This window comes from Lutra lutra, chromosome 8, assembly GCF_902655055.1.
Source record: "Lutra lutra chromosome 8, mLutLut1.2, whole genome shotgun sequence".
Taxonomy (NCBI): domain Eukaryota; kingdom Metazoa; phylum Chordata; class Mammalia; order Carnivora; family Mustelidae; genus Lutra; species Lutra lutra.
The window spans coordinates 42,543,062-42,561,027 of record NC_062285.1 but is presented as its reverse complement, the minus strand read 5'-3'; the positions used below and the strand labels follow the sequence as shown (position 1 = coordinate 42,561,027).

At 47.3% G+C, this 17,966-nt stretch overlaps 1 protein-coding gene and 1 long non-coding RNA gene across 4 annotated transcripts; one reads left to right on the top strand and one right to left on the bottom strand.

Moving 5' to 3' along the window:
* Window positions 1–7,679: 7,679 nt before the first annotated feature.
* On the bottom strand, window positions 7,680–14,886 carry COPS7A (COP9 signalosome subunit 7A). 3 transcript variants are annotated; one of them, XM_047740162.1, is made up of 8 exons: window positions 14,738–14,886; window positions 14,055–14,259; window positions 12,296–12,371; window positions 11,976–12,064; window positions 9,824–10,026; window positions 9,059–9,164; window positions 8,736–8,887; window positions 7,680–8,567 (listed from the first exon to the last, which is right to left on the bottom strand). In XM_047740162.1, exons 2-8 carry the CDS (start codon window positions 14,214–14,216, stop codon window positions 8,528–8,530), a joined length of 828 nt encoding a protein of 275 aa, XP_047596118.1. In that variant the 5' UTR covers window positions 14,217–14,259; window positions 14,738–14,886; the 3' UTR covers window positions 7,680–8,527. The 3 variants fall into 3 exon arrangements, with proteins under 3 accessions (XP_047596118.1, XP_047596115.1, XP_047596116.1); XM_047740159.1 differs by having other exon boundaries at window positions 14,711–14,867; XM_047740160.1 differs by having other exon boundaries at window positions 14,626–14,851.
* A 181-nt stretch (window positions 14,887–15,067) lies between these two features.
* LOC125106314 (uncharacterized) lies at window positions 15,068–15,371 on the top strand. Its single transcript, XR_007129299.1, has 2 exons — window positions 15,068–15,098; window positions 15,338–15,371. It is a non-coding gene; the product is annotated as an uncharacterized LOC125106314 (long non-coding RNA).
* The last annotated feature ends 2,595 nt before the right edge of the window (window positions 15,372–17,966 follow it).

The following is a 17,966-nucleotide window of genomic DNA, read 5'->3' as shown; positions in this document are numbered from 1 at the left end:
TCTTTGACAAAGCAGGAAAGAATGTCCAATGGAAAAAAGACAGCCTCTTCAACAAATGGTGTTGGGAAAATTGGACAGCCACATGCAGAAAAATGAAATTGGACCATTTTCTTACACCACGCACGAAAATAGACTCAAAATGGATGAAGGACCTCAGTGTGAGAAAGGAATCCATCAAAATCCTTGAGGAGAACACAGGCAGCAACCTATTCCACCTCAGCCACAGCAACTTTTTCCTAGGAACATCGCCAAAGGCAAGGGAAGCAAGGGCAAAAATGAACTATTGGGACTTCATTAAGATCAAAAGCTTTTGCACAGCAAAGGAAACAGTTAACAAAACCAAAAGACAACTGACAGAATGGGAGAAGATATTTGCAAAAGACATATCAGATAAAGGGCTAGTATCCAAAACCTATAAAGAGCTTAGCAAACTCCACACCCAAAGAATAATCCAATCAAGAAATGGGCAGAGGACATGAACAGATATTTCTGCAAAGAAGACATCCAGATGGCCAACAGACACATGAAAAAGTGCTCCACATCACTCGGCATCAGGGAAATACAAATCAAAACCACAATGAGATACCACCTCACACCAGTCAGAATGGCTAAAATTAACAAGTCAGGAAATGACAGATGCTGGCGAGGATGCGGAGAAAGAGGAACCCTCCTACCCTCTTGGTGGGAATGCAAGTTGGTGCAACCACTCTGGAAAACAGCATGGAGGTTCCTCAAAAAGTTGAAAATAGAGCTACCTTACGACCCAGCAATGGCACTACTGGGTATTTACCCTAAAGATACAAACATAGTGATCCGAAGGGCACGTGTACCTGAATGTTTATAGCAGCAATGTCCACAATAGCCAAGCTATGGAAAGAACCTAGATGTCCATCAACAGATGAATGGATAAAGAAGAGGTGGTATACATATACAATGGAATACTATGCAGCCATCAAAAGAAATGAAATCATGCCATTTGCGACGACATGGATGGAACTAGAGGGTATTATGCTTAGCGAAATAAGTCAATCGAAGAAAGACAACTATCATATGATCTCCCTGATATAAGGAAGTGGAGATGCAACATGAGGGGTTTGGAGGGTAGGAAAAGAATAAATGAAACAAGATGGGAAGATCGGGAGGGAGACAAACCATAAGAGATTCTTAATGTTACAAAACAAACTGAGGGTGGCCAGGGGGAGGTGGGTAGGGACAGGGTGGTGGGGTGGGACATTGGGGAGGGTATGTGCTATGGTGAGTGCTGTGAAGTGTGTAAACCTGGCGATTCACAGACCTGTACCCCCGGGGCTAATAATACATTATATGTTCAAAAAACAAATAAAAATTTTTAAAAATAATAATAAATATTCAATATTTTTTTAAAAAAAGAGTTGGGCGCTTAACCAACTGAGCCACCCAGGCACCCCCGTAATCTTTCATTTAGAGTGGTCCTGCTACTGACAAATTGTTATACTTTCCTTCACAGAAGAATGTCTTTATTTTACATTAACTTCTGAGTGACATTTTCATTGGACATAGAATTTTTATTTTATTTTATTTATTTATTTGACAGAGAGAGATCACAAGTAGACGGAGAGGCAGGCAGAGAGAGAGAGAGAGAGAGGGAAGCAGGCTCCCTGCTGAGCAGAGAGCCCGATGCGGGGCTCGATCCCAGAACCCTGAGATCATGACCTGAGCCGAAGGCAGCGGCTTAACCCACTGAGCCACCCAGGCGCCCCTGGACATAGAATTTTTTTTTTAAGATTTTATTTACTTGAGAGAAGATCTCACACAAGCAGGGGGAGGGGCAGTTCCCTGCTGGGCAGGGAGCTCGACTCGGGGCTTGATCCCAGGACTCCAAGATCATGACCTGAGTTGAAGGCAGATGCTCAACTGGCTGAACCATGCAGGCGCCCCCATTGGGTATAGAATCTTGAATTGACACCTTTCTTTCAGCACTTTATTATTATTTTTTTAAGATTTTATTTATTCATTTAACAGAGAGGGAGAGTACAAGCAGGGAGAGCAGCAGGCAGAGTGGGAGGGAGAAGCAGACTCCCTGCTGAGCCAGGAGCTGGATATGGGGCTCGATCCCAGAACTCAGATCAGGACCTGAGCCAAAGGCAGCAGTTTAAAAAACTGAGCCACCCAGGTGTCCCTCTTTCAGCACTTTAAGTGTGATTCTAGTTCCTCCAGCTTCCTAGTTTTGATGAGGAATTTGCAGTAATCTGAGTCATTGTTCTCTTATGTGAAATTGGTTATTCTTCTCTAGATGTTCTATGGATATTTTTCTATGTCTTTTATTTTCAGCAACTTGATTATGATGCCTGGTCACAGACTTGAGTATATTCTGTTTCCTCTTCACCAGGCTTCTTGAATCTGTGTATGTCTTTTGCCAAACCTGGGACCATTTTAACCATGATTACTTCCAGTAATTTTTCTACTTCATACTTTTTCTCCTCAGCTTCTGGGACTCTGTTGACACAAATGTTAGATCTTTTGGTCTTGTTCCACAGATCCCTGAGATCCTGTTTTGTTTATCTTTTTTATTTGTTTAGATTGCATAATTAATATTGACTATCTTCAAAGTCACTCCTCTGTAGTCTCCAGTCTGCTATCCAGTGAATATTTTATTTTACTCCTACTTTTCAGTTCTAAAATTTCCATTTGACTATTCCTTAGGTCTTCTATTTCTTTGCTTATACTTTCTACCTTACCATTTGTTTCGAAAGCTTTCTTCCTTTCTTCTTCCAGTATGTTTATACTAACTGCTTTGAAGTCTTTGCTTTAAATTCCAACATTTGTCATGTTGGGGGTGCTTGTCTTTTCCCTAGAGAGTTTTTTGTATCAGCTGGGCAATTTTAGATTGTATCCTGGATATTTTGAATATTGGTGGAGACTCTGGATCTTATTAAAATGCTAACGGGAATGTTTGTTTTAGCAGGTGATTGATGAGGTTTTGTTCCTGCAGCAACCTGTCTTCTTTGTATTGTGGTTCCAACGTCAGTTTAATTTTCAGTTTGTGGGGCTATCCACATCAGTCCCGGATGTGTGCCACCCAGTGGTCAGTGAGACCCGGACAGTGGTCCACCCTGTAGCTCAATTAGTAAAGCTTTGGTAAGATGTTTAAGGTCGGGTCCGTGCTTGTGCAGATTTGAGGTGAGCCCAAGAATTCACACACAACTCTATGGGATTCTCGATTTCTCTCCTCTCTCTGATCTCCCTGATACTTTGATTCTCTGGGTCTTCCTTTCCTGATCCTCTGGCCAAAAAAAGCGGGGGGGCTTTAGTTTCTCTACTCTGCTGCGCATTTCCCGCTTTGTGTCTGGGCTAAGCATCCAGAAAAGAAAGAAAGAAAAAAGCAGAGCGATTTGCCTCAACGCTCTTGAGACCACAGCGCCTGTGCTAGAGGAAATCCCCCCCCCTCAGGTTTCAGTGCCTGCCCAGCCACTGTGCCCCATTATGCAGCTATAGCTACACTACCATGGTGCTGCCCGGGACTAGAGGTGGGAGAGAAGGAAAAAAAAACTGGAGATTCCCCTACTCTCTGACCCTTAGGAGTCCCTTTCTGGCTCCTCAGACCTGCAATAAGTAGATGGCTCCAAGAGGAACTCTTTCAGTTCAGACCTGATGTACATTGCTGGGTTTGGGCCACCTGAGTCCACTCTGGGCAATAATGGGGTGGGCGGGGGCGGGGGGCGATGGCAAACTCACCACTGGTTTCACGGAACTTCAAATTCTGGTTTCTTCCTCCCTGCTACCATCTACTTCTCTGCTATCTCAGAGTTGTCCCATGCAGTCTGTCTGGGAGCACTGGGAGTGATGGGGGGAGGGGTGCGCCTACACCAGGTGTGCCTACTCCATTTATCATCTGTGTGGTCCTGAGCAAGTTACATAACCTCCCTGTACCTCTTCTGTCATCTTTCGAGGAGGATAATAGTGGTATCAACTTCACAAGGCTGCTGCTTGGATTAAATGAGTTTATATATGCAAAGCACTTAGCATCATGTTTGACTGCAGGAAGCACTTAATATTAGTCTTAAACGATCATAAAAAGATTGGACAACAGAAATAGGCACAAAGACAAAAATCACCCAGAACTCCAATGCCAAGAGGTGTAACACACATTAGGGTTATATTACGCTGTCAGGTGTTCATCAACACTGTTCTTCCCACCCAGAATGCTCATCCTCCTTTCCTTTGTCAGGCCAACTGCCACTAGGGCTTCTACTTTCACTGGAAAGTAGAAGAAGGCTTGAAGAAGGCTTTCCTGACCCCAAGTAAGATGTAGATCCTAATGCTAAATGCTTTCATATCACCCTATACTTCTCAGCACTTATCAACTTTAAATTACTTAACCATATACTTAAGAACCTCAAAGGACAAATTCTCTCTCTTGTCCTGTACTCAAAGTTTCACCTTTGCACATCCTTCTCTTCCAGATGGTGACCCTGCGTCTCCATACCTGTCCTCCAAGGCCCTACAGTAGAAGCCTTCTCAGCTGATCCAATTTGGCACTAATCTGGGCAAGTCTGCTTATATAAATGGGACTTCTCAGCTCAGAGCTGAGTCAATGAGGACAGTGAAGGCATATTTCTGATCCACATCCTGGAGATTCTAATTCAGTAGGAACTGGGGTGCGAGCGGGATCCAGGAATATGCATTTTCAAAAGCTCCCCTGATGTTTCTGATGCTGGTGGCCCACAGAAACAGTGTCTGTGGTAGGCAACTTCCAACATGGCTTCCAATGATCCCTGCCTTCTGACAGTCACTAGGCTCCACCTGGTGACTGGTTATGAGTGACGAGATACCTCTTCCACGATTAGGTTACAAGACTGATTCTGCTTTTCTTTTTTTTTTTTTTTTAAAGATTTTATTTATTTATTTGACAGAGAGAAATCACAAGTAGGCAGAGAGGCAGGCAGAGAGAGAGGAGGAAGCAGGCTCCCTGCTGAGCAGAAAGCCCGATGTGGGGCTTGAACCCAGGACCTGGGATCATGACCTGAGCCGAAGGCAGCGGCTTAACCCACTGAGCCACCCAGGCGCCCCTGATTCTGCTTTTCTGATGTGGTGTCTCTGGTTCTTGCTCTGATAGAGGGGGCTACCTGGGCTGCCTCTGACCAACAGCCAGCCCAGAAACAAGTTCCTCAGTCCAGCCATCTATGAGTTAGTGAATCCTGCTGACACACTGGGTGTGGATGGAAGATCCTTCCCCTTGGAACCTTGAGATGACATGGCTCCAGCTAACTCTTTGATTGCAGCCTTGTGAGAGACCCTGAGGCAGAAAACAGTGTGCCCACATTCCTGAGCCACAGAAAATGAGATAGTAAATTTGTGTTATTTTTTTATAAATGATTTTTAAAGATTTTATTTATTTGACAGAGATCACAAGTAGGCAGAGAGGCAGGCAGAGAGAGAGAGGAGGAAGCAGGCTCCCTGCTGAGCAGAGAACCCGATGTGGGGCTCGATCCCAGGACCCTGAGATCATGACCTGAGTGGAAGGCAGAGTCTTAACCTACTGAGCCACCCAGGCACCCCAAATGTGTATTTTTTTAAAGATTTTATTATTTATTTGGCAGAGAGAGAGAGATCACAAGTAGGCAGAGAGGCAGGCAGAGAGAGAGGGGGAAGCAGACTCCCCACCAAGTGGGGAGCCGGATGTGGGGCTCGATCCCAGGACCCTGGGATCATGACCTGAGCTGAAGGCAGAGGATTTAACCCACTGAGCCACCCAGGCGCCCCCCCAAATGTGTATTTTTAAGCCACTAAATTTTAGGGTAATTTGTTATACCATATGGATAACTAATACATTGCCTGGACTGCCCAAAGCTCCCTTCTATTCATTCTTGTTGGAAAACGCATCTAAACAGAGAATTCCCAAACTCTCTTCAACGGGATTTCATGAATACTGACTGTAGACATTGTCTTTGCTCTTGTTGTGCATGAAGACTTACACCAGTCCAGTCGCTGATTTTAGCTTCAGACACTTTGGCATAGTCTTTTAAGTGTCACCGGTTTCATGAGCATGAACTCTGAATTCTCATAAAGGCAAGTCTTCTTCCTCTTCCTCTTGCCACAGCGGTCCAGTCATAAGACCACTTAAGACTGCTGTACCCCAGGGGATCAGTGTGTGAGAGGGTGCCCATGGTGGTTAAGATTCTTGGTTGGAAATATTCTGGCACCCTGAGCTTGGTTGTACATGGAATCTCTAAATCCTGAACCAAGTTTCATGGTCAAAAACTGAGCACCAAAATAATCTGCTCCCCCTTCTTCATGCCTTGGTAGCCAAGACCCCATCCCTCTAAGTCAAAGACAGACTGACTTTGCGTGTCCTTGGGGCCATGTGAATGGTCCTCTCCCGCTTTGGGTGTTAAGCTAGGCAGTCCCAGCTCAGCCCACACTTAGACTCTGGAGCCATCCACTGAAAGCGGGAACTAGAAAGCTGAGAGAAGTTATGGAGCCACTTGCTGGAACTAGCTTCCAAGAAAACAAGATACTAAGTTCAAGCAAAAAGTTGGGGAAGGAAGTGGGGGGGACAGATTCAAAGTATCAGGAATTAGCAACCTCTACACATCGAAGGGTATGGGAGGAAGAAGGGGATTATTGTAGAGGTAGAGACTGAGAACCAAGACAAAGCAGGCTCAACAAGCTCGTGGAGGCAAAGCCAAACCAAGAAGCCGCAAGTGTCAACTCCCAGTTGACCCAGTAAGCCTGCACAGCCCTCTCCAAACAGGACACTTGCCCAGCCCACTTTTAATCAAAACCTCAGGATCCCACCCCACTTTCTAGTTCTGTGACTGAAACCTTTGGTGCCCGCAGAGTGGTCTGTGCTAGATGTCCACCTAGAGAAAAACACAATCTCTGGAGAGCAGCTCAGTCAACACTGGGACCCTCAGGAGGCAACTGCTTCACGGGCATGTGGGGGTCGGGGGGCGGTCAACTGTCCCTCACATTAGAGCTTCACAATTCTTTTTTTTCCCTCACAAATGTTTGCTCTTTATTTATTTATTTGACACACAGAGAGAGATCACAAGTAGGCAGAGAGGCAGGCAGAGAGAGAGAGGGAAGCAGGCTCCCTGCTGAGCAGAGAGCCCGATGCGGGACTCGATCCCAGGACCCTGAGATCATGACCTGAGCCGAAGGCAGAGGCTTAACCCACTGAGCCACCCAAGCGCCCCGAGCTTCGCAATTCTAAAAAGAGTGCACAGTAGTGCACTAGACCAAGGAGACCAATCGTCCCAGGATGGGAAGCTCTGCCTTGGAAGGTGGACGGGAGCCTGCTGCTGCTTTCTGCAGATCTCAGAGTCCTGTGTGGTTCTGATGCAAAACCTGAAGGTTATTATCAACTCTTCTCCCTTATAATTCTTCAGGAAGGAAGGTAACAGGCTGCAGCCCTGCTCCGAGAGGAGGGCCAGCGACGGCCATTTTGCACATCTAGTGCTTTACACGTGTTGGTGCTCCGATAAGTATCCGCTGCTTCTGAGTGAGTGATGGAATACTGAGCAATCTGTCCCAAGTCACATGACTCAAGATCTAGGTCTCCTGGCTCCTAGGCCAGGACCCGGCACCCAGTACCCGGTTCTCTTCTCTTTCCAGCACTTTGCTTTAGAGTGGACGGACAATGAGCCTTCTTCCCATCTGCACATATCAAAGACAGAAGATACCCATTTCCGGGCATGTTTGTAGATAGACTTCTCATAGATTTATTTCTGTTCCATGTTATATATAGATATATGTATATATATAGTTTTTTTTAATACAATCTATATCCCCTTCCCTTCCCCACCAAACTCACAAAAGGAGTATAAATCCTTCCAGGATTGCCATCAGGCTTTCCAAGATAGCCAGGGCTAAGAAAGAGCCATCTCTCAACATGTCAAGAGATGGGTGCCCTTCTTTGGCTCTGGGGTCATTGAAGCAGCAGCATTCCCAGGACCCAAGGGGAGAAGAGAGGAAAGGAAACAACGATAGTGTGACAGGATTCTAGGATGAAAGTGTCCAGTTACTCCGAGAATGGCAGACTGGCTCCCAGGATTCTCCGGGTGGGAATAAAGGCAGAAGCCCTATGGCTCTTCGGATGCTGCCCAGACAGGCGGGGGGCAGTAAGGAGTACAAACTGGGGATTAGGCATGCGAGGATGGGGCGGTGAGAGAAGAAACACGTGTGGGTTATGCTGGAGAAGTAGCAGCCCCACCCACTCCATGACAGATAACAAACAGGGATAGATGCTGCCCCCCCACCCCCACTTTAAAGAAACAGGGAGAGAGCATGGCAGGGAGGGGGAGGGAGACAATGGGACACATAATAAAGTCACATAAAGCAAAAGTACCAATAAAAACATGACTTGTACTTGCCTCCTCCCTAGAGAAGGTGTGATCTATGCTTGGGGGTCAGGGAGAGAAGAGGGAGGTTAAGGGTCATGAACCTAGGGTTATCAGCTGGCCAGGGGCACAGGGAGGCCGAGGACTCCTAAAGGACAGGCAGGCAGCTAGGACCCCGCATCCCCAGAGAAGAAACGACAGTCCCTTCAGTTCGACTTGGACCAAATCTTGGCGCTCCCTCGGAGTCTGGCAAGAGGAAGAGAGAGAGAGAGGCTGCAGGGAATTCCCCTCACCACTGCGGCCTCCCCCCACATCTACTCCCATGCAAACGACTAAAGGGGGTGAGGACACCCGGGTCTCTGATGTAAAAGCAGGACACCCAGGAAGCAAGCGGTTCCTGCCACATTGGCTCACCCCTTGCCCTTTGAGGCTTTCTTGCTGGGCTGGCGCTGGTTGGTGCCAGAGGCGGGTTCCCTCAGCTCAGTCAGGTGCTGCTCAGGGTCCTGAGATGTAGCTGCGGCGGCTGCTGCTGTTGTAACTTTAATGGTTTTTTTAAGGTTGGCCACCTACCCGGATGAAAGAAATGGGGGACAATAAGGGAAGTCCCAGAATCCGACAGGCCCTGCCGACCTTGTCTGTTTGCTACAGCCACGGTCCTGACCCCTCCACATGGGACAACTGGCCCCGGCTGAGTGAGCTCGGGAGCTCAGGTCCGTCCAGATGCCTCGCCCGCTCACCTCACTCTCGATCTGCTGCTTCAGGCCCAGCTGCTGCTCCTTGTGCTGGTTGGCGCGGCTCACCTGCTCCTCGATGCCTGACAGCACCACCTCACAGCCCACACACCTGCGAGGATCAGGAGCGGAGACGCGTCAGCAGGAGGCTGGGATCGCACACTCACGACAGACAGACTCAGAACACCCTGCATGCAAACACCTTGTCTGAGTTAGGGACCCGCGCCAGGGCACCTGGAAACTACGTGCAACAATAGTCCCAGGAGCCACAAAGACACCTGGGGGGGGGGGGGGCAGCCTAAGTCAGGTATGGGAAGCGCCTGGAGTAATGAACAACATGTGAGAGGAGGAACCGAAAACAACACTGGGTAGATGCTGGAGAGAAGGAAAAAAAAGGTATATTGAAGTTAGACAAGAACACAAAGAGAAACACGGAAGCAGAAGAGACCCAGGGCCTAAGACATGCTGCTTACAGACCGATGGGATGAATCCAGCTTAAGTGAGGATCCAACACCCCACTGAGGAGCCTCTCAGCAGTACTGCTCCCCGCTCCCCACAATGACTATGCCAAGAACACTGCTTCCAGCCTCTTGCCCTGCAGGCCCTCCTCTGCTCCCTTCTGCCCTCAGAAGCTTCTGGAGGAATGAGGGCCTCTCCCTTCATCCTCTGGGACTCTAACTCTGCAGCCCAGCCCAGCCCTCCCCAACCCCGCAAAGCACCTGCCCCTTTCCCGGAGGGAGAGAAGGAACAGGGCCAGGACAGGAGTCTCACCACTCCTGCAGGGTTCGAGCAATGGCACTAAGGTCCTGGCGCTGGATGTCCCGCCCAATGCTGTAGTCAACCTCCAGTCGCTGGTTGCGCTGGTCCAGGGAGCCGCGGAGCACGTCGGCATACACTGCCTCAATGACAAGGTCTTCCAGCTGCCGCACGTTACGCAGGGCGAGGGCCTCCAGCAACACTGCATATGGGATACACTGGGGCGCAGGGAGGCTGGGCTGGGATTTGTGAGGCTCTCCAGCAGAGTAGGGCTTCCAAGAGTCTTCTCTCCATCCCCCCCACCCCCACTCCATCCCCACATCAGCTCCCCTGCCTACGCTCTATTCCTATTCCTTTTTTTTTTTTTTTTTTAATATTTTATTTAGGGGCGCCTGGGTGGCCCAGTGAGTTGGGCCTCTGCCTTCAGGTCAGGTCATGATCTCAGGGTCCTGGGATCAAGCCCCACATCGGGCTGTCTGCTTGGCGGGAGCCTGCTTCCCCCTCTCTCTCTGCCTGCCACTCTGCCTACTTGTGATCTCTCTCTCTGTGTCAAATAAATAATAAAATCTTTAAAAAAATAAAATAAAGATTTTATTTATTTGACACACAGAGAGAGAGAGAGACACAGCAAGAGAGGGTACATAAGCAGGGGAGTGGGAGAGGGAGAAGCAGGCTTCCCACCATGCCGGGAACCCGATGGTGGGGCCTGATCCCAGGACCCTGGAATCATGACCTGAGCGGAAGGCAGGAGCTTAAGAACTGAACCACCCAAGCACCCTCCACCCCTACTCCTAAAGGATTTCCTCTAGGGGCGGCTGGGTGGCTCACTCATTAAGCTTCTGCCTTGGGCTCAGGTCATGATCCCAGAGTCCTGGGATCAGGCCTCACCATCGGGTTCCCCGCATGGTGGGAAGCCTGCTTCTCCCTCTCCCACTCCCCCTGCTCATGTTCTCTCTCTCACTGTATTTCTCTCTGTCAAATAAATCAATAAAATCTTAAAAAATACTAATAATTTTTTTTAAAAAAATCCTCTAAAAGGCGGGGCCTAAGGCAAATTAAGTTAAAGTACCATCCCCTGAAAAATAACCTCCCGAGAAGCACGATGGCAAATCAGATTTAAGATTTACGTTTCCCTACCACCCTTCACCTCCCACCCTACAGAGGAAGAAAGTGACATCTGCCTGGGCATCAGTCCTCTGGCCACAGCTCAGGACAGCACAGACCTTGGTCTAGATAAGCCTGATGTAACAAGAGCACGGGGTGGGGGTGGGGCTGGGGTCTGAGTTACTTAACCATTCATACCCCACTTCCTTCCACAGAGGCACCTCACAACAGAGAGCCTGGTTTAGGTCAAATCATGGGGACCACAGGAAAGTTAAGGAACAGCTGAGAAAATGTAGGTGGGTGGGAGAGGGATATTTAATAAGAAACTGAACCCAACTGGAACTACAGAGATATGTCTGGGTTATGCACTTCTGACTGGCAAACAGAAGCCGGGCACTTCACCAGAAGAGAGAGCCTTGTCCCCACATCTGAAAGCTGAGGCCGTTTGTGTGGAACTTTCTTTTTTGTTTGTTGTTTTTGTTTGTTTTCTTTTTTTGGTTTTTGTTTTTGTTTTTTTATTTCTATCTATTTAATTGAGAGAGAGAGAGCCTGCACATGCTAGTGTGAGTGAGCACAGCTCGGGGGGGTGGTGTGGAGAGGGAGAGGGAGAAGCAGACTCCACACTGAGCAGGGAGCCCCCAATGGGGCTTGATCCCAGGACCATGACCTAAGCCAAAGGCAGACACTTAACTGACCGAGCCACTCAGACACCCCTGTGTGGGACTTTCTATAGTGAGGAGGAAGGTGATCGCATTAACAAGCGAATGGCACTCTGGTTGCTATTTTGACCCAAAATGCAAAAAATGTTGAATGAAAAACAAAAACAAAACAGAAAGCGAAGAGAATACTATTCAGCCCAAAAGGCTGCTGCAGGAAGTGCAGCTCAGATACAGACCTTGGAGGGACATAGGGTTTAGGGAAGGCAGAAGAGCAACAGTGTGGGCAAAGGCTGTCTGAATGCAAATTCCCTTCAGACAGGCCCTTTGAAGGGACATTCCCCTTCGGTTCAGGACCCGGAAGGCTTGGGGTGGGGGGTGGTATATGGAGAGACACAGTCACTCACCTTGACTTTGGCAGCCAGGGTGACAACTGATAGGTGCCGAAGCTTATTCTTCTGAGCCTCTGTGAGCGGGGGAAGATTCCGGGCTTCAGCTAGGAAGAAAAGACAAAGCACAGGAAATCCTGATTACACTTTTGTGGGAAGCCCTAACCTTCGTCCCTTGCTTCTTCATCTTTTTTTTTTCCCCCAGTTTTCCATGCCAATTCAGGTCTTAACTCTGACCCTGTGTACCGTAGAAGGGTTTCCCAGGAATTTCTTCTAGTCCTTCCAAAAATTGCCCTTCTCCCACCTCCACTACTCCAGAGCTCCAGCCCTCTGGTTACCTAAGTAATCAGCATATGTCCCGTAAGCAAACACTGTGAGCAGCCGGAATGTGGAAGCGAAGTCACTCTCGGCCAGCTGCAGGAACATGAAGGAAGAGGTGACAAGATGGGCCTCTCTCCAGTTTCCCAGCCTCACTTGTTTTGAATTCCACTTTCTGGCCCTATCTTTCCCCTCTCCCACTGGCTCTTCCAGCTCACCAAAAGGACTTCTCTGCCTCTCTGATTACTCTCGCCATTGGAAGGCCTCATTTCCACCTCTAGGCCCTTATTTGCACTACCCTGCCTCCCTTCCCCCAGAAATCCACCATACCCTCTTCCTCCATATGTCTTCACTCTTAAATTCAGAATTGAACACATTCAGAGTGTTCAGTAGTATGTGTGGGCACGTGCACACCCAGACACTGCAAATTGCATTTTGGTCCTTTGGGTGTGGTTAGTATTTTTGAATCTGCATATCATCGGGCAGTCTGCTTGCTCTTCTTGCCAAGTCACCAAAGACTCCTGTGTTAGCCTCATTCATCTCTAATAGCTGCGTGGCCCCAGCAGGCACTGGAATTTGTGGCCTCTGTGTCAGACTTCTAGCACCCAAGCAGCTTCATCATCCAGGCCAGCTCACTCACTCATCTCCTATCACTGATCACTCATTCTGGCACTTAATCGATCAAACCCTTAGGTTGTTACCCAAGAATATCTTTTTTTCCAATAAGATTACAGATCCAGGCCCTGGTATCCCACCCACCTACGTCTAGCAGAACTAGGCATGTATTCGGCTCTCAACAAATACTTGCTAAATAAGTAATTTACATGTCCATATCCATTCATCTTATCTCTGGAACTGGAATATAAGTTTTAGAAGGGTAATAGGCACTGTGTCTTGTACTTTTTTGGAATTCCCAGGTGAGTAGCAGAGAGATAAACAAGCGCCCAATAAGTGCTTTTTTTGTTCACCTTAATGGACCCTCTTTAGTTCCACTGCAGAGGAAAGCAGGCAACTAGAGAATTCTCCATATACCCCAAGGCAAAATCCATCAACTCAATCATTGGCCCTCAAAAACCTAATATAGTCTGCCTACATACCAATGCCCTAGCATCTCAGGACGTGGGGTGAGGTGATACATCTTGGTGACCCACCCACTCTATACGTTAAACTGTTCACTCTGCCACTTCTATGTGAACAGTTCTCTCTGCTGTGTTCCTAGCATCTTGCCACATGTCTTTCAGGGAAAAGACCTTCTAACACTTTTAGAAGCATCTCTAACTTAAGGGAATTAACAAAGGGTACAAAGCGGGAAAGGAGGGTATGCCAATTTCATGTTTATTGCCTTTCATTTGTATTGGACTTTAAATTTCCCATAATCTGACCTGATTTCTGTAATTGACAGTGAAGGGCAGTATCAGCTCCAATGCTAAAGGGAAAACAGAGAAACAGAGGTCCTAAAGGAAAAATGACCTGATCAAGGAGACATGGTCTAATCGAGAGCTACTACATGGGAGGAGACAGGCTGAAATCAGGTCTCCTTTTCTGAATCACGTGCTCTTTTGCTTAAAAATGAAAATTAGTGGGTTTTACAGATTCATCATCATCAAAGGAAAGTAAGAGGTTTACTTGCCGACCTATTTTTGCCAGCTGCTAATTAATCATCATCATATTCTTGTTCAACTGAATGGTTATGGAGTTGCAAATGAGCCCGGCCCACCCATTCTCAAGTTCAAACTTAGCCCCAAGCTTCCCTGAGGGCTTTCCAGGCCAGGAACCCACCTCTCTAACATTAGGCATATCCAGCAGTTCCCCAAACACGTAGACACCAGGAGCCTCCAGCACCTGGTGGATGAGTGTGGCCAGCGCTGCCCCCTTGGCTGACTTGGCCAGGAGCAGAAATTGTTCCTGGTTCTGCCCTGTCACCTTCACCTCGGCACTCATGGCTGCACTGAGCTGGGGGGACCTGGGCTCAGGATATCTGGAGCTGCAAGGAAAGAGAATGTGAAGCTGGAGGCCTCTGAACACTGGGAGGGCTGGAAGCACAGGAGCCGGGGCTGGATTGCAGAGACACTGAGTCACTTCTGCAAATGGGGGATGAGAGACGGAGCAGTCTAAAACTCGGATCTAGAAATCCTAAAATCGGCCACTTTGATGGAAGCCTGGCTGAGACAGGGTTGCCACGCCCCCTCCCCCATCCTCGGGCCTGATCCCAAGCCCCACCACGTGCACCCCATTGAACCCCACGGCACAGGATGTAGTGGGGTAAGGGGTGTCACATGGTGTCCACCCCGACAACGGTCCCTCAAATTTCCACGGTGCCCCGCAAGTGCCCTCAATCACGTGACCTCACCCGCCAGATCCTTCCACGTGGCTCCGCCCCCCCCTTAAAGAGGCCGCCCAGGGACCGTGGGCTCACGGCGACTGCCCCGTCGTACCCTGGGTCAGACTCTGCGGGCCGCTACCTGGAAGGTTCGTCTTCCAGCACACTGGGCGGGGCCGGAGCTCCGTCACCTCCGGCAGCTGTTCCGAGCCTTTCCTGCCACCTCCCTGCAGAGTCGCTCTGGCCACTGAACTCTATGGCTGGCTTCCGCGTCGTACTTCCGCTCTTTACGAGGCCGGTTTCGGGCGGGCCATGCCCCTCCCCCGCCCTCCCGACCGCTGAAGCTCCTGCGAGCGCCAGTCATTCTACTCTCTGATTGGTTGTTGAGGAAGAATGACGGGCGCCTTCCCCCCCCCGCCCCGCCCCATTCTGTTTCAATAAAACTTTATTGTCAGATGAGCGCTGGACGGTAAATGCAGATGAGCGTCCCCGGGTCTCCGCAGGTACTGGGTGGTTATGTGTCGGCTCAAAGCTGCCAGGAATCTGGAGATCTGGGCTGCACAGGGAGCATGGGGCGACAGGAAAATTGTAATGGGAAAAAGAGGGAGGAGGGAAAAAGGGAGGGAGGGAAATGAGAGCTAGGAAGGAGACAACAAGCAATAATAGAAGTTTAGCAGCAGGCGTCCCCTGCCTAGTTTAACCTTTTTTTTTTTTTTTTTTTTTTTTTTTTTTTTTTTTTGAGGAGCAAGAGGAAAGAAGTGGAAAAAGTAAAGGAAGTCTTAATAGGTAACATGTGTTAAGTGCTTCCTTTTGGTCAGGCATCTTTTAAAATTGTATCCTACTGATTCCTCATAACTATACAGCATCCCCAGTGTGACTTCAGGACACGGTTTATGATGACGGCCTGTACTTGTAGAGTGAGGCTTTCCTGTGCATTGAGTCTTTTAATTCCTGGGAGATGAAAAAACCCTAGGTATAAGGAAGGCATCTTATTTTCACTTTACCAACGAGGAAACTGATGCTTATAAAAATTTAGAGATTTGCCTGGAACTCAGGTCTCTTCAAGCCCAAAGCCATCTTTCAACGTTACCATGATACCTTAGGGAAAATAATAAACTAACATTTCTAGAATGTTGGGCTCTGAAGGAAGAGATTTATTTAATTCCTTTGATGCTTTTAACAGTCTATTATTGTTTCTGTTTTCCACATGGAAAAACTGAGGTCCAGGGAAGTTAAGTAATTCAAAAAACAATGGAAAGAGGAGAAAGGAAAAAAAAGAGAACATAAATGAGGAGAATATTTTAGAGGACTGATAGACTGCTGGAGTGGAAGGGACTTTAAACTCAAAGTTTGTGGTACACATGGCTTGGTTTATGGTAGCAAATGAGAAGCAGAAACAGAGAAAGCAGATGGGTGGGGGAGGAGAAAAAGGAGTGGAAGAGGCAGAGGAAAAAGTAAAGAAGAATGGAAGAGATGACACAAACGTGAAGAGAAGGAATAAAAAACGTAATAAAACACCTGAAGTTTGAAGGAACCAAAGAATCAATGAGTACAATCTTATCAATTTAAAGAGGGACGGAAAAAGAAAATATGAGGAAAGAACAGGACCCCACGTATGTTCTATTATGTGCTATGTCTTTATCTGTTCAACTTTAAAACTATTTTTTTTAAGATAAGTTTTAGGTTTACAATAATATTGGCAGCAAAGTACAAATATTTCTCATAATACTTCCTGCTCCTACACATACACAACCTCCCCATCAACATCATCACTTACCAGAATGGTACTTTTTTTTTTTTTTTTAACCAAAGTTGAACCTGTATTGACCACATCATAATCACCTGAAGTCCATAGTTTATCTAAGGGTTCAGTGTTGGTGTTGTACATTCAGTGGGCTTGGATAATGTATCTAGACATATATCCATCAGTGTACTGTCATACAGAGTATTTTCACTGCCCCCCAAATTCTCTGTGCCTTACCTGTTCATCTCTCCCCACCCCTGACCCCCCTGCAAGTACTGATCTTTTTTCCATTGTCTCCACAGTTTTGCCTTTTCCAGAAAGTCATAGAGTGGAAATCATACTGTATGCGGCCTTCTTATATTGACTTTTTGCACTTTAAGACTCCTTCTTGTCTTTTCATGGCTTAATAGCTCATTTCTTTTTGGCACCATTAGTCTTCCATTGTCTGGATATACCACAGTTTATTTATTTATTTACTTACTGAAGGACATCTTGGTTGCTTCCAAATTTTGGCAATTATGGATAAAGGTGCTATAAACATTCATGTGCAGGGTTTTGGGTAGACAAAATTTTCTACTCCTTTGGGTAAACATCAAGGAGCATGGTTGCTGGATCATATGGTAAGAATATGTTTCATTTTTTTAAAAAATTTATTTATCAGAGAGATTGAGGGAGAGAGCACAAGCAAGAGGGAGAAGCAGGGTCCCCACTGAGCAAGGAGCCAGATGTGGGGCTCGATCCCAAGACCCTGGGATCATAACCTGAGCCAAGGCAGACGCTTGACCTACTGAGCCACCCAGACACCCGAGTATGTTTCATTTTGTAAGAACCCACCACACTGTCTTCTAAAGTAGCTGTACTCGTCCGCAATGTATGAATGTTTCTTTTTGTTTGTTCGCTTTTTTCTTTGTTAGAGAGGAAGAGAGCATGTGCAGGGAGGGCAGGGGGAGAGGGAGAGAGAGAATCCCAAGTAGGTTCCATGCTCAGTGTGGAGACAGACTCTGCCAGATCCCACGACCCTCAGATCACCACCTGAGCGGAAATTAAGAGTTGAATACTTAACTGACTGAGCCTCCCCAGGTGCCCATGAAAGTTTCTATTCCTCCACTTCCTGGCCAGCTTTTGCTCTTGTCAGTGTTCCAGATTTTGACCATTCTACTAGGTGTGTAGTGGTATCTCACTGTTGTTTTAATTTGCATTTCCCTGATGACATATGATGTGGAACATCTTTTATGCTTACTTGCCATCTGTGTGTCTTCGGTAGGGTATATGTTAAGGTCTTTGGCCCATTTTTTAATTGGGTTGTTTGTTTTCTTATTTGTTGAGCTTTAAGACTTCTTCGTGTATTTTGGATAATAGTCCTTTTTCAGATGTGTCTTTTGCAAATATTATCTACCAGTCTGTGGATGGTCTTCTAATTCTCTTCTAATTGTTCTATTGTAGAGCAGGAGATTTTTTATATTCATTAAGTCCAGGTTATTAATTATTTTTCTCTCTCTTTTTTAAAGATTTTATTTATTTGACAGAGAGAGAGACAGTGAGAGCAGGAACTCAAGCAGGAGGTGTGGGAGAGGGAGAAGCAGGCTTCCTGCTGAGCAGGGAGCCCAATGTGGGGCTCGATCCCAGG